Source organism: Bufo gargarizans, chromosome 1, assembly GCF_014858855.1.
Source record: "Bufo gargarizans isolate SCDJY-AF-19 chromosome 1, ASM1485885v1, whole genome shotgun sequence".
NCBI lineage: Eukaryota > Metazoa > Chordata > Amphibia > Anura > Bufonidae > Bufo > Bufo gargarizans.
Window position 1 is genome coordinate 542,962,188 of NC_058080.1, and position 15,244 is coordinate 542,977,431.

The window sequence follows — 15,244 nt, forward strand, 5'->3', positions numbered from 1 at the left end:
AGTAGAAGATCTGGCATTTAATCTTAATGCATCGGCCGATGCATCTAAAATAAAGTCCACCGCTTTATGTATAGTGGGAAAAAAAGATAGGAGCTGGTCCCTAGAGGTCTTATTCTGGATGTGGGATTCTAAAATCCTGAAGCCACAATTTCAATGACCTGGCAGTGGAGGTAGTGGCTATATTAGGCTTAAAGGGCTTCTGTCACCCCATTAAACCGTTTTTTTTTTTTCTTTCTTTACTAATAATCCCTACACTGCGATCTCATCATACATAAGCTAATTAATGATTTTCGTTCAGTAGAATTTGTTAAAAATCGATTTTTGAAATATGTAAATTACCTTGCTACCAGCAAGTAGGGCGGCTACTTGCTGGTAGCAGCCGCATTCTCCGATGGTAATGACGCCCCCTCTGCTTGTTGATTGACAGGGCCAGCGGACGGGATCTTTCTCTGCTGGCCCTGCCTGTTTTGATTCAATATCTGGCGCCTGCGCCGCAGCCGTACCTCTCTTTAATCTGCGCAGGCGCACTGAGAGGCGGCCACTCGCTCGGCCGCTCCATCCTCAATAGCCTGACGTGACATCTACACCCGGCGCAGGCGCATTGCGGAGCGAGCGGCCGCCTCTCAGTGCGCCTGCGCAGATTGAAGAGAGGTACGGCCGCGGCGCAGGCGCCAGATATTGAATCGAAACAGGCAGTGCCAGCATAGAAAGATCCCGTCCGCTGGCCCTGTCAATCAACAAGCAGAGGGGGCGTCATTACCATCGGAGATTGCGGCTGCTACCAGCAAGTAGCCGCCCTACTTGCTGGTAGCAAGGTAATTTACATATTTCAAAAATCGATTTTTAACATATTCTACTAAACGAAAATCATTAATTAGCTTATGTATGATGAGATCGCAGTGTAGGGATTATTAGTAAAGAAAAAAAAAACGGTTTAATGGGGTGACAGAAGCCCTTTAAAGGCCTGAGTAGAGGCCTCCCAAATTTTTTTTAAGGTACAGCTCAGACCGTCTATCCATCGGGTCTTTTAAAAACGCCAAGATCCTCAAAAGGCAAAGCAGATCTATTTGAGATTTTCACAATAGGGGCATCTAGTTTAGGAGGCCTGTCCCAACAGGACGACTCGCCTTCATCAAAAAAAAATTTCTCTTTACACTTCTGGGAATAAAAAACTTCTTATCCGGTTTCTTCCATTCTTTCTGAATTAAATGTTTTAAATTTTCATTTAACGGAAAAACTACAGATCCTTTGTGACCCAGATGCCCAACATTATATCTTAACCAGACTTTTGTTCTCTGGATTCATCCACCTTCATCGTGGTTCTAATAGCTTTGTGTAAGGAATCCATATCCTCGGGGAGAATAAAAGGTCTGCCCGAGGAAACTTCATCCAAGGAAGAGCTTGAACTATCTAGGATCTTTCCTTGCTCATTCTCCTCGGAAGATTCACTATCAGATATGATATTAGAATGACCTTGCTTGCCCGTGGCTGAGGAAGGTAGGCGATTCTTAAACATTTTGATAGAATCAGAGACCTTAGATTTGACTATCTCTTTTGATGCTCTGAAGTAATTATGGGGATTCCTCCTCTACCACCTTATTAGCACAATGCTGACATAACATTTTAGACCAGTAAGAGGCGAGTTTTTTCTTGCAGACGGCACACTCTTCCTTTAATTTTAGCAGTTGCTTTCCTAGGGACTTCTTTAGTATTCTAAAACAAAATCAGAGAATAACCCCCAATTAGGCACAACAGGGAGGAATACAAAAGGTGGGGATTGACCCCCTTACCCAACCAGGAATACCGGTCTGCCATCATGAGCATCCTGTACATCAGCGCACCGACCAGGGCTCTCTTCCTCCATGTCTCCGGATAGAGAGTCCATATGCATCTAGGGAAGCTTGCAGGCTGGCTGGGATCCTTCTGACCACACGCTGAGAAGGAGGTTAAACAACCCAGGTCGGGTCCCTGCCGGCGTACCAAATGCGGCCTATATGGAGAGATGTACCAGCTTCCCTTCCGGAACGCCTGTTAACCGAAACCAACTTACGTTTCAAATACCGGATGTTGCGACGCGCAACTTCCGGTTTACACACGGAGCGTGCATAGAAAACAAGGAACCTCCCCTAGCTATTGTAAGGCTACCGGAAGCCAGAAGAAGAAACAGTACAGGCCCCGGACCTCCTAAACACTGCCAGAAGGATCCGGCGTGCCGGGGCTACCTCACAGTAACTCCTGGGACTGCACCGAAACGCCATCTCGACAAAGCAAAGTCCGAGACCCAGAAGGACGCTGCCCCAGACTTTGCAGGCTGTTCCTAGTTGAGTCTTACACCACACCAGGTAACCCACATTGGTAATAATATGCTGGGCTCCTGCAGCCTAATCTTCACCGCATGTCCTATCCTTAGGACAGGAAACAGGAACTAGGGCTATAGGGGCAGAGAGCTCTCAACGTACGTTCCCGTTTCCTGTCCTGATGATGGAGGCGGTCTCTAAAGGGTGCGGTCATGGGTGTAGGGGAAAAACAAACTTTAATAATATGCCAATTAGCCTCTAGGAGCAGGCTGCTCCTAGCCCTGTCTGCAGTGAGATTTACACTGCAGACAGGGCTGGAGGTAGGAGACCAACGCTGCCTGGCCCTGTCAATCTAGTGTAGCAGGGCGTGGCCAGAGGTAGGAGAACTGAGCCTCTAGGAGCAGGGGCAACGCTCCCCCCCCCTGCTCCTAGAGACTAATTAGCATATTATAAAAGTCAGTTTTTCTCAATAACAGCAGCAGGGACTGAGATGGCACTAATATAGTTATGTTCAGCTGACATTAGCACATCGCTAATGTCAGCCTGCCTAACACCCACTTTTCAGGTGACAAAAACCCTTTATAGGGGAGCATTTTAATAGAAATCTCATTTAATGGTTCAAACGGCTTCTGAGATAGGGCCGAAAGAACCACACTCAAATACCAGGGAGGAGACAATGGTCTTAAAGGGGTTGTCCGGGATCAAATTTTTTTTTTTTAACTGCTTACTCACTGTTAGTAGCCAAATCTATCTTCCTAAGATATTTTTAGGTAGCTTTTGCACTGCTGCATGGCTCCTACAGTCCCCAGCAGACTGTGTACATATCTGTTTATGTATGCTATCACTTCCTGCTGCAGTGCATTGTGGCTCTCAGTGCAGATCAGCAGCTCCTGGTTTCTACAGTGCAAGATCACCTCCCTGCATCCGCCCCCCTCATACATATTCAGCCTCCTCCATAGATCCGCCCCCCTCTTACATATTCAGCCTCCTCCATAGATCCGCCCCCCTCTTACATATTCAGCCTCCTCCATAGATCCGCCCACCTTTTACATAAACTCCTCCTTGCTCTGTCTCTTGCACGTGTCATGTGCTCAGTGTTTGCAGACAGTGAACTAACACACAGGGAGCAGCTCCATCTTTCCACAATGGTAGATCATTTTTAGTTTTATGCTTGTGCTAGTTACTCATGGTATACAACCTTAGGGATAGCAGACTGCAACAAACTATAAGGGCCACGCTCTCACATCTATCTATAAACATCGCTGACAGCATCCCACTATAAGGGCCACGCTCCTACATCTATCCATAAACATCGCTGACAGCGTCCCACTATAAGGGCCACGCTCCTACATCTATCCATAAACATCGCTGACAGCGTCCCACTATAAGGGCCACGCTCCCACATCTATCCATAAACATCGCTGACAGCGTCCCACTATAAGAGCCACTCTCACACATCTATCCATAAACATCGCTGACAGCACCACACTATAAGGGCCACGCTCCTACATCTATCCATAAACATCGCTGACAGCGTCCCACTATAAGGCCACGCTCACACATCTATCCATAAACATCGCTGACAGCGTCCCACTATAAGGCCATGCTCCTACATCTATCCATAAACATCGCTGACAGCGTCCCACTATAAGAGCCATGCTCACACATCTATCCATAAACATCGCTGACAGCGTCCCACTATAAGAGCCACGCTCACACATCTATCCATAAACATCGCTGACAGCATCACACTATAAGGGCCACGCTCCAACATCTATCCATAAACATCGCTGACAGCGTCCCACTATAAGAGCCACGCTCACACATCTATCCATAAACATCGCTGACAGCATCACACTATAAGGCCACGCTCCTACATCTATCCATAAACATCGCTGACAGCACCACACTATAAGGCCACGCTCCTACATCTATCCATAAACATCGCTGACAGCGTCCCACTATAAGGCCATGCTCACACATCTATCCATAAACATCGCTGACAGCGTCCCACTATAAGAGCCATGCTCACACATCTATCCATGAACATCGCTGACAGCGTCCCACTATAAGAGCCATGCTCACACATCTATCCATAAACATCGCTGACAGCGTCACACTATAAGGGCCACGCTCACACATCTATCCATAAACATCGCTGACAGCGTCCCACTATAAGAGCCATGCTCACACATCTATCCATGAACATCGCTGACAGCGTCACACTATAAGAGCCATGCTCACACATCTATCCATGAACATCGCTGACAGCATCACACTATAAGGGCCACGCTCCAACATCTATCCATAAACATCGCTGACAGCGTCCCACTATAAGGGCCACGCTCCTACATCTATCCATAAACATCGCTGACAGCGTCCCACTATAAGAGCCACGCTCACACATCTATCCATAAACATCGCTGACAGCACCACACTATAAGGCCATGCTCCCACATCTATCCATAAACATCGCTGACAGCGTCCCACTATAAGAGCCATGCTCACACATCTATCCATGAACATCGCTGACAGCGTCCCACTATAAGGGCCACGCTCCGTGACAACGCTGTTGTTGTTTTGAAACAAAAAAATTTTATTCGCTTTCGTCACCATAAAAAAGTATTGCGATACTCATTACCGCGCAAAAAAAAAAAAAAAAAACACCAAAAAAAGAGCTGGGTGCATTTGGCATTTTATGAAACATTCGGCCCATAATAGAACAGTCCTATCCTATTTTTTGGGGTGACAAGGTGACTAAAAAATTGTGAATGCTCACCGCATAGGAGATATTTTTTAATAATTTAATAGTTTGGACAGCGCTATGTAATATAAAATATATAAAGAATAAATAAACATATGTAAAATTGGGAAAGGGGGGATTTAAACTTAATATTTTAGGGCTCTTTCACACTTGTGTTTCTCTTTTCCGGCATAGAGTTCCGTCACAGGGGCTCTATACCAGAAAAGAACTGATCAGGCATATTCCCATGCATTCTGAATGGAGTAATCCGTTCTGGAGGCATCAGCACGTCTCCAGTTCAGTCATTTTGACTGATTAGGCAAAAGAGAAAACCGCAGCATGCTACGGTTTTATCTCCGGCGAAAAAAACTGAAGATTTGCCTGAATGCCGGATCCAGCATTTTTCCCCATAGGAATGTATTAGTGCCGGATCCGGCATTCAAAATACCGGAATGCACCCGCACTAAATCCGGACCCATTCACTTCTATGGGGCTGTGCACATGAGCAGTGATTTTCACACATCACTTGTGCGTTGCGTGAAAATCGCAGCATGCTCTATATTCTGCGTTTTTCACGCAACGCAGGCCCCATAAAAGTTAATAGGGCTGCGTGAAAATCGCAAGCAAGTGCGGATGCGGTGCGATTTTCACGCATGGTTGCTAGGATGAAAGTCTATTCACTGTATTATTTCCCCTTATAACATGGTTATAAGGGAAAATAATAGCATTCTGAATACAGAATGCATAGTAGAAGGTCAATATAATAAACATTGGTGGCGCAGAGCGCCCCCCCTCAATATAATAAACATTGGTGGCGCAGAGCGCCCCCCCTCAATATAATAAACATTGGTGGCGCAGTGCGCCCCCCCTCAATATAATAAACATTGGTGGCGCAGTGCGCCCCCCCTCAATATAATAAACATTGGTGGCGCAGTGCGCCCCCCCTCAATATAATAAACATTGGTGGCGCAGTGCGCCCCCCCCCCCCCTTCCTCAATATAATAAACATTGGTGGCGCAGTGGGCAGTGCCAATGAGGGTTAAAAAAAAATTAAAAAAATTAACTCACCTCCTCCAATTGATCGTCTCCTGTTCTTTCTTCGGGACCTGTCAAAGGACCTGTGGTGACATCACTGTGCTCATCACATGATACATCACATGATTCATCACCATGGAAATGGACCATGTGATGAGCTCAGTGACATCACCACAGGTCCTGAAGATAGAACAGGAGACCGGCAGCTACGCGATCAACTGGAGGAGGTGAGTTAATTTTTTTAAATTATTTTTAACCCTCATTGGCACTTCCCACTGAGCCACCAATGTTTCTTATACTGGGGTGTTGGGGGGCACACTGTGCCACCAATGTTTCTTATACTGGGGTGTTGGGGGGGCACACTGTGCCACCAATGTTTCTTATACAAATACAGTAGGCGGGTGCCGGAATCAAATAGCCGACACCCGACCTTTGTGACAGGGAGCTGCGATCAGCGACAGTTAACCCCTCAGGTACCGCACCTGACGGGTTAACTCAACTGCAGCTGATCGCAGCTCCCTGTCACAGAGGTCGGGTGCCGGCTATTTGATTCCGGCACCCGCCTACTGTATTTGTATTACAGGTCAGTTTTCTTCATTGGTGGCGCATTTTGGTCGCCATCTGGAGCCCTGACTAAGGCTAATCAGACCTCAGGGTCTGATTAGCCTTAGGTCCATAGCAACCAGGACGCCTTTGTGAGGCGTCCGGTTGCCATGGCAACGATCGGCCGCTGCAATCGCAGCAGCAGGGGCGCGATGGTAGAGAGGGGGAGCTCCCTCCTTCTACACCACATGGATCTGGATGCCACGCACCTGTTACAGAGAGTTAGCTGTTACAGTTACAGCTAACGCTCTCTGCTGATGGCAGCGGCTCCGTTCCTGAGCCGCTGCCATCAATATCTGCACCACAAGGAGCGTACGCCTAATAATTAATTAGGCTGTCAGTGAAGTCACCGGGCTCCCGAAGCAGCGGAAGAGGAAGCTTTCCTCCTTTGCAAGGGACCCGGTACGTCACTGACTGAAAGAAATCAGTTACTTCCTGCCATAAAGGTTTTGGGTAAAAAAGGTACTTAGAAACATGCTGAAAAGATAGGACATGGGTGTATGTGCAATGCTACTAAACAATGGTCCCTAATCCCAGACAACCCCTTTAAGGAAGGATGTAACCTAGAGGCTGCTGACAAGAATCTTTGAATCCACGGATGATCAGCTAACCTATAATTAAAAAAATAGGGCAGCTACCTGAACTTTTAGTGTGGAAGCTTTAAGATTCCTATCTAGCCCTGCTTGCAAAAAATCTAGGATTCTTGGTATTTGTGGAGATTTAAAGGGATCTGGTCTGTGACCTAGGAATGTAGAAAAAAAAATATTTCACATTTTAATATACTGTATTTTTTAGAGGTAACTGCCTTTCTACTTTTTTAGCAAGTTGAAAACCACCTTGTCCGACAATCCCCTTCCTGACCAGACCTCCCTTTCAAAATCCATGCCAAAAGCTGAAGAACTTCTAGGCTGGGATGAACTAGCGGACCCTGGTAAAGAAGGCTCTAACTCAATGGTAGGACCCACGGAGGCTGTACTGCCAACCTCAGAAGATTCGAATACCAGGACCTCTTGGGCCACTTTGGAGCAATCAGGATAACCGAGGAGGTCTCTCTCTCTATTTTCTTCAATACTTGTGGGATGAGGCAAATTGGAGGGAAGGCGTACCCCAATTCTTGGCTCCAGTCCTGAGCTAACCCATCCAATGCTGATGAGCTGTCCAAATGACTACCTTCCTGTTGGCTCTTGAGGCGAAAAGTTCCACTGTAGGAAGACCGTACCTCTGGACTATCTAAAAAAAACGTCTGTTTAGACACCATTCGTCCTGTCTTATGGAAACTCGACTGAGGATGTCCGCTATAACATTCTCCTTCCCCTTCAGATGTACCGCTGCAAGGAAAAGCATTCTTCTCTCTGTTATACAAAAGATCTCCTGGCAGAGAAGTAGGAGGGAAGAGACTCTCGTTCCTCCTTGATAGTTTATGTAGGCAACCACTGTTGAATTGTCTGAATAGAACAGAATCTGTATATTATTTCTGGAAGCTCCACCGTCAGTGCCCTCTCTACTACTTTTAACTCCTTGAAATTGGAGGATGCTTTCCTCGTATTCAGATCCCACCTCCCTTGCCAGTATCTGTTTTGGGAGTGGGCTCCCCAACCCTAAAGGCTGGCGTCTGTGGTAATTATCTGGTATGGAAATGTTCATGGCACTCCTGCTGATAGATTTTTTGGCATCATCCACCACAACAGGTAGTGTCTTGACTTTGAGGAAAGGTGGAATTTTTTATCCCAAAAAATACAGGGAGCCCAAAAATAAAGGGGAATAGAACCCCTTGCCCTTCTCTGTCTTGGGAACTATACAAACTACTCCCTAGTCTCCGCTTCCAGAGCTTTCCTTTTTTCCTGATTTTGTCTGAGTGAAAAATAAAATTTGGCCCAGAAAGGAACTCCAGCCGGAATCCGTTTTCTATTACACTTAGGATCCATTTGTTCTGGGAAATGGACCCCCAGGCTGGGACGAACTGAGACAGTCTTCCTCCCACCTGGGGTTTACCAAAAAAAATAAGTTTTCTGGGGAACCGGATACCCCTTTATTTTGTCAGATGCTCTCTCTAAGATGTCATCCAGAGAGGAACCAAACAATCTAGAACCTTCACAAGTGAGAGAGCAAAGTCTAGACTTGGACTCTGAATCCCTGTTCCATAATCTAAGCCAAAAAAAGCACACCTTGCTGCATTTGAGATAGCGGCTGCTCTGGCAGAAAAACGGACCACGTCAGTAGGGGTGTCTGCAAGGAAGTCTGCTGCCTTGAGGAAAGTTGGGAGGGAGGATAGCAAGTCCTCTCTAGGGGTTTTGTCTCTGATATGGGATTCTAGTTGACCTAACCATAGCCTTAAAAGGGGTTATCCAAGTTATTTTTGTGTTCTATGTTTCTAACTAGGCAAATATAACAACAGCTTTCCAATTCACTCACTTTATCTCCAGTGGCTGGTTTCTCAGATTTCACAGAGGGTCACATGAACCTGTGATGTCAGCTTCTCTCCCTGCTCTGATAATGTTCATAAGGAGATGTCACTGTGCTGGCCACGCCCCCCTTCACTGCCTGCTGTCTCCTCTATCCTAGGATTCTTAACCCCTTCAGCTGCACAGACTGCAGGCAGTGACAATTCTGGGCACAGGAGCTGAAAAACTAGAGAGAGCATTGTACAAGAAGGTAGGGGGAAGTTCCTGTATGTATTAGCAGTGTCACGATACAGCTTGGACTTGTAGTTCTACACTTACAAGTTGCTGCTGATTCTCCCAGCACTCAGGGCAGCTCTTGTATCCACTCCCTTAGCAGTGTCATTATACGGCTGGGACTTGTAGTCCTACACATACAACATGCTGCAGAGTCTCCCAGCAGGCAGACATGTCACTCAGGGCAGCTCTTTAATTTACTCCCTTTTTTTTTCATAACTCGGACAACCCCTTTAATGACCTGGAGACCCAGCAGGCGGCAATGGCCGGCCTGAGACTTGTAGAGGCACATTCCCAAGTATGCTTAAGATAAATATCAGCTCTTTTATCTAAAGGGTATCCTAAACAGCCCAAATCATCAAACGGAAGAGCCGATTTTTTGGGCTATTTTGGCTACAGGAGCATCTACAGCAGGAGCTCTGTCCCATACGCCTGCCACTGACTCTTCAAATAAATATTTTCTTTTAACAGAATTCGGTATAAAAAAATTCTGTCAGGGTTTTTCCATTCTTTCCTAATCAATGCTTCTATGTTCTTATGAACTGAGAAAACTCTATGGCGTTTAGGGCGAAGGCCCTCAATAATCTGGTCGGCAATAGTCTGAGGCTGTTTTACATCCTCCAACTGCATCGTAGTTTTTACGGCTTTTAATAAAGGCTCAGTATCTTCCGGTGGAAATAACGCTTTCTCCGCTGAATCCTCATCTGAAGACATAAAATCTGACGATAACTCCTGACCTGATTCTATGTCTTTGTCACCACCAGAAAGATCAGAATCAGAGTCCGTGTTATAGGTACGCCCTTCTGGTGATTTCAGACGGCCCTGACTGAAGGACTTAATGGAGGACTTCACTTCAGATCGTACTAAGGCCTTAATGGTTTTAGATAAGCTATGGGATTCTTCCATGACTAACTTATCTATACAAGTTTGACATAGTGGTTTAGCATATGCAGCTGACAACGCTACTCTACATCCTCCACATTCCTTATGTTTAGTTTTGCCGGAAGATTTCTTAGGTGTTTCTGCTACGTAAAAAAAAGCAAATATCCAAAATTAATAGAGGATCAATATCACCCAAAGTGAAGAATCCAGCTTCCCCACTCCTCGGGTCCAATACCGGGCTGGTGGGCCTCGAGGGTTCCAAGGGATCAGCACGTCCAGCATCACCTAGTTCTGACATCTTAGTGGAGACTACAGGTCCTGCACAGCACTGTGTGCGTACCACGGCTGGCTGTCCTCTCCTGCTGCCGACTTGTTACGCGCCTGGGCTCCTTTTAACAGTATGCCCAACAGAAATGCCTAATCCATGAGGCTGGCAAGCCCCTCCACTTCCTTTTAGCGCCGCCGGCAGAGTTTTAATGCCCCAGAAGAAGCCACCCTCGCTCATATGCGCAGAGCGCGTCGGGAGCACTCTCCGCCATCTTAGAAGTGGGCCGCTGCACTACCATAGACCGGGAGCCGCCTGAGCCACAGCGGCTCCCCAATGAGGTTTTGGGAGGAGGCAGGAGCAGGACAGTCTTAGGCGACGGCTCCCACCGTAGACTTACGCCGCCAGGGGTAGGTCCCGTTACGGGGTTGTGGACCCGGACCTCTCCCAGCCCTCCGAGGTGAGAACCTAAAAAGAAAAAGGGAACTCCTCAAGTACCTCCTATCCGGAGGACAGGAAACCTGAACTGAGGTGTGGTGTGTGAACCATTTTATCTCTTCAGGTTTCCTGTCCAGGATGGGAGGTCCTAGTCACATGGGTGCCGTCATGGGTGAGGGAGAAAATAGAAATGCTAGTGTGAAAGTAGCCTTAGTTATGTTTACAGGTGCACAAGACCAACAACATCTGTTTTATCTACCATTGACCTCAAGAAAATGCAACCTGCACACGGCAGCCTTACCGTCTTCTTCTCTATGTTTAGTATTAAATAAGGGCGTTCCAGGAATTCCAGCAGGTGTCTCAAACGTGGCAGGTGTCACATCTGAAGATGGAAAGTGAAGAATAGGAAACAGTATGTTATCCATGCCAACTAAAAGGAAACAATGGAAAACCTATGCTTTCATAAAAACGATGAGCATTTCACATTAATCTGAGCCACAGGATGCGGGTACTAAAAGTGGGGCAAGTCAAACTTGTCCAAGACACTGTGGATTCTCTCACTATAAGGCCCCTTTCACACGGGCGACTTTTCCGTGCGGGTGCGATCCGTGCGGCGAACGTATGGCACCCGCACTGAATCCTGACCCATTCATTTCTATGGGGCTGTGCACATGAGCGTTGTTTTTAACGCATCACTTGTACGTTCAGTGCAAATCGCAGCATGCTCTATAATGTCCGATTTTGACGTGACGCAGGCCCCATAGAAGTGAATGGGGTGTGTGAAAATCGGATGGCATCCGCAAGCAAGTACGGATGCCATGCGATTTGCACGCATGGTTGCTAGGAGACCATCGGGATGGAGACCCGATCATTATTATTTTCCCTTATAACATGGTTATAAGGGAAAATAATAGCATTCTGAATACAGAATGCATAGTAAACCAGCGCTAGAGGGGTTAAAATAAAATAAAAAATAATTTAACTCACCTTAGTCCACTTGTTCGCGAAGCCGGCATCTCCTTGTGTCTCCGCTGCTGATGAACAGGACCTGGGATGAGCTGCTCCATTAAATAGAGCTTAAGGACCTTCGATGACGTCACTCCGGTCATCACATGATCTTTTACCATGGTGAATCACCATGGTAAAAGATCATGTGACGTACCATGTGATGACCGGAGTGACGTCATCGAAGGTCCTTAACCGGTATTTAATGGAGCAGCTCATCCCAGGTCCTGTTCATCAGCAGCGGAGACACAAGGAGATGCCGGCTTCGCGAACAAGTGGACTAAGGTGAGTTAAATTATTTTTTATTTTATTTTAACCCCTCTAGCGCTGGTTTACTATGCATTCTGTATTCAGAATGCTATTATTTTCCCTTATAACCATGTTATAAGGGAAAATAATACAATCTTCAGAACATCAATCCCAAGCCCGAACTTCTATGAAGAAGTTCGGGTTTGGGTACCAAACATGCGCGATTTTTCTCACGCGAGTGCAACGCATGACAATGTTTTGCACTTGCGCAGAAAAAATCGCGCATTTTCCCGCAACGCACCCGGCTCTTAGCCGGGCCAAAAAAATTACGCCCGTGTGAAAGAGGCCTAAGGGATCATGCACACAAACATGTGCAACTCATATCCGTAATATATGGACACTGGCCATGTGTGCTTCGTATCACGAATGCGGACCCATTCACTTGGTGCATAGGCCTCCACACTACAAAAAAAAAAAAAACAGAACAGGTTCTACTTTTTTGCAGCGAATACTGAATCTTGCAGATCACAAACCCATTTAAGGGAATGGGTCCACATCCACAAACGGCGGGCATAACGCCGGTGCCCATGCATTGTAGACCGCTTTTTGCAGTCCCCAGCACCGGCTTGGGGCACACATGCTCGTATGCATGAGCCATAAAAATACATGTACCTTAAATAGAATTAAAGGTGTATTCTGGCTTCACAATACTGATGGTCTTCCCTTAGAACAACCTACCAATATCAGATTGGTGGGGGGGGACTCTGATTCAGTTGGTGGTGCAAGGGAATTACAACTTCATCCCATTTAAGTGAAAGGGGCAAAGCTGTAATTACCCTGCAGCAGATCCGATATTGGTGGCCTACCGTGAAGCATGTCCTATTTTGTCCATGATTAACTCACGCACATTATAGTCTACGGATCCGTGAAAACCTACAGACACAACATGGATACCATCCGTGTTTGTTCCCTTCTTTTAATGGACCATTGGTAAGACATGCTCTGGAAACTAATATTTAGCCTATCAGCATCCGTGGAATACGCATGTCACACGGAGGACAAAAAACGGACACACGGACATCTTCACAGATGAACCATTGAACATCTTGCCACAGATGTCATCAGAGACATGGATGGGAGTTTTAGGACGATAAACATCTTTTTCCGTTTCCGGGACGAGCCTAGCAAAAAATACATTACCTGTAGACTTAGAGACACATCATGAATAACATGATATCACAGGCATTAATCAGAGTGAGAATTACCGATGTCACATAGTGATCTGCTCTCATGTGTTCTGCCACTCCCTAGATCCACTTACAGGCAGATCATTTTGTCGGACCGGAAAACAGATTGCATATTACTCATTTTGGACTAAAAATAATTTTTTCAATTGGTCTTTATTAAAAATATTCAGCTGTTCTGTCACAAGGGGTTAACTGTATCTGTGTGAATTGTCCTCTCACTTTGTGCCCCTCTAATAACCCTTATCTCTAAATTACTAAAAGGCCATAAATCACTTAATTTAAACCACATTCTTATCAGTAAGATAAGAATTGAGCTATAATGAATGTTATACGGTCAGAGATCAGAAGCCATCAGCTAAGCTGCCTGATTGAACACAGTAAAAATACAGAACATGATACTAGAGAATCTCAAGGCTGTACAGAGAAAGGGCCCCAAAAGACCAACAGAATGTATTCTGTTTTGCTGAAAATGTGTACAATGCAATAATAAAAAGTCCATAGCTTTTAAATGGATTGTCTCATAATTACAACTTAGACAGCCAAGTGCAGAATAGAGCATCAGTACATATACATGTTTAGCAATCCATGCAAACGGAGGGCCCTGGTTCTAATTATTGGCAGGTGCTACAGCCGATCAAACACTTATTCCCTATCCTGTGGATGGAGGATAAGTTGTTGTAATGGGACAACCTCTTTAAAGCAAGGCACATAATTCCTATGACTATTTAATGTCTAATAAGCTCGTTTAGGACACTTTACTTACAAGGTAAAGGTGATTCTCGAGAACATCTCCCAGAGGTGCCAATCTTGATTGCTATTTGTCTCATTTTTTCAAGGTCCCCGGATTCTTCTGCTTCTAAATATTCTTTCTGAGCCCGGAGCTTCTCCACATCTGGGAAGAAATCTCTCTGGATGATTTTCTGCAAATTCTGTAGAAGTAATATTGAGGGTTAATCTTAAGGAGCATAATTAACATGGTGTTCTGCAAGGCTTGAAAAATATAAATGCAGTAGATATAGAAAAGTTACAGAATTGTAAGGCTCAAGGAGACACTATAAGCCCAGTCAGAGGTTTCCTGCCCTCTGATCCCCTTGTCCAAGCAGAATGTGAAAGGCTTTAGGGCAGGGATGACCAACCTGCGGCTCTCCAGCTGTTGTAAAACTACAATTCCCACCATGCCTTGCTGTAGACTGATAGCTGTAGGCAGTCTGGGCATGTTGGGAGTTGTCGTTTTACAACAGCTGGAAAGCCGCAGATTGGCCATCTGAGGAGCCCCAACAAGAGTATGCGCAGAGGACCTAGGACTGAACCCTGAGGAACCCCAGCAGTAAGGGAACCTTCACACTAGCGTTTTTCTTTTCTGAGTTCTGTCCTAGGGGCTCAAATCCGGAAAAGAACTGATCAGTTTTATCCCCATGCATTCTGAATGGAGAGTAATCCGTTCAGGATGCATCCAGTTCAGTCTTCTTTACTGATCAGGCTTTTCAGAGAACCGTAGCATGTTGTATTTTTACATCCGGCCCAAAAAACTGAACACTTTGACTGAACGCCGGATCTGGCATTTTTCCCATTGACTTGCATTTATGCCGGATCCGGTGCCGTGTGTTCCGTCAAACCGGATCTGGCTTTTGCATGTTAAACCCGAAAAATGTGCAAAAATAGTCCATAAATGGCGGATCTGTTTTTTCCAATGCATTTGTTCATTGTGATCAGAATCCTGATCAGGATTCAAACGTAATCCATTTTCACAGATTTTTCTGGATCCAGCGGATTCAAACGACACTAGGGTGAAAGTACCCTAAGAG

The 15,244-nt window shown here is 45.8% G+C and overlaps 1 protein-coding gene across 1 annotated transcript in view; it reads left to right on the forward strand.

Moving 5' to 3' along the window:
• Positions 1-8,064, forward strand: part of LOC122928680 (thyroid adenoma-associated protein homolog) — a 99,353-nt gene extending 91,289 nt beyond the window's left edge. The window contains exons 30-31 of the mRNA XM_044281774.1: positions 7,500-7,632; positions 7,999-8,064. Of these exons, the coding sequence (XP_044137709.1) occupies positions 7,500-7,632; positions 7,999-8,064 (199 nt within the window). The remainder of the gene's footprint in view (positions 1-7,499; positions 7,633-7,998) is intronic.
• Positions 8,065-15,244: the final 7,180 nt, after the last annotated feature.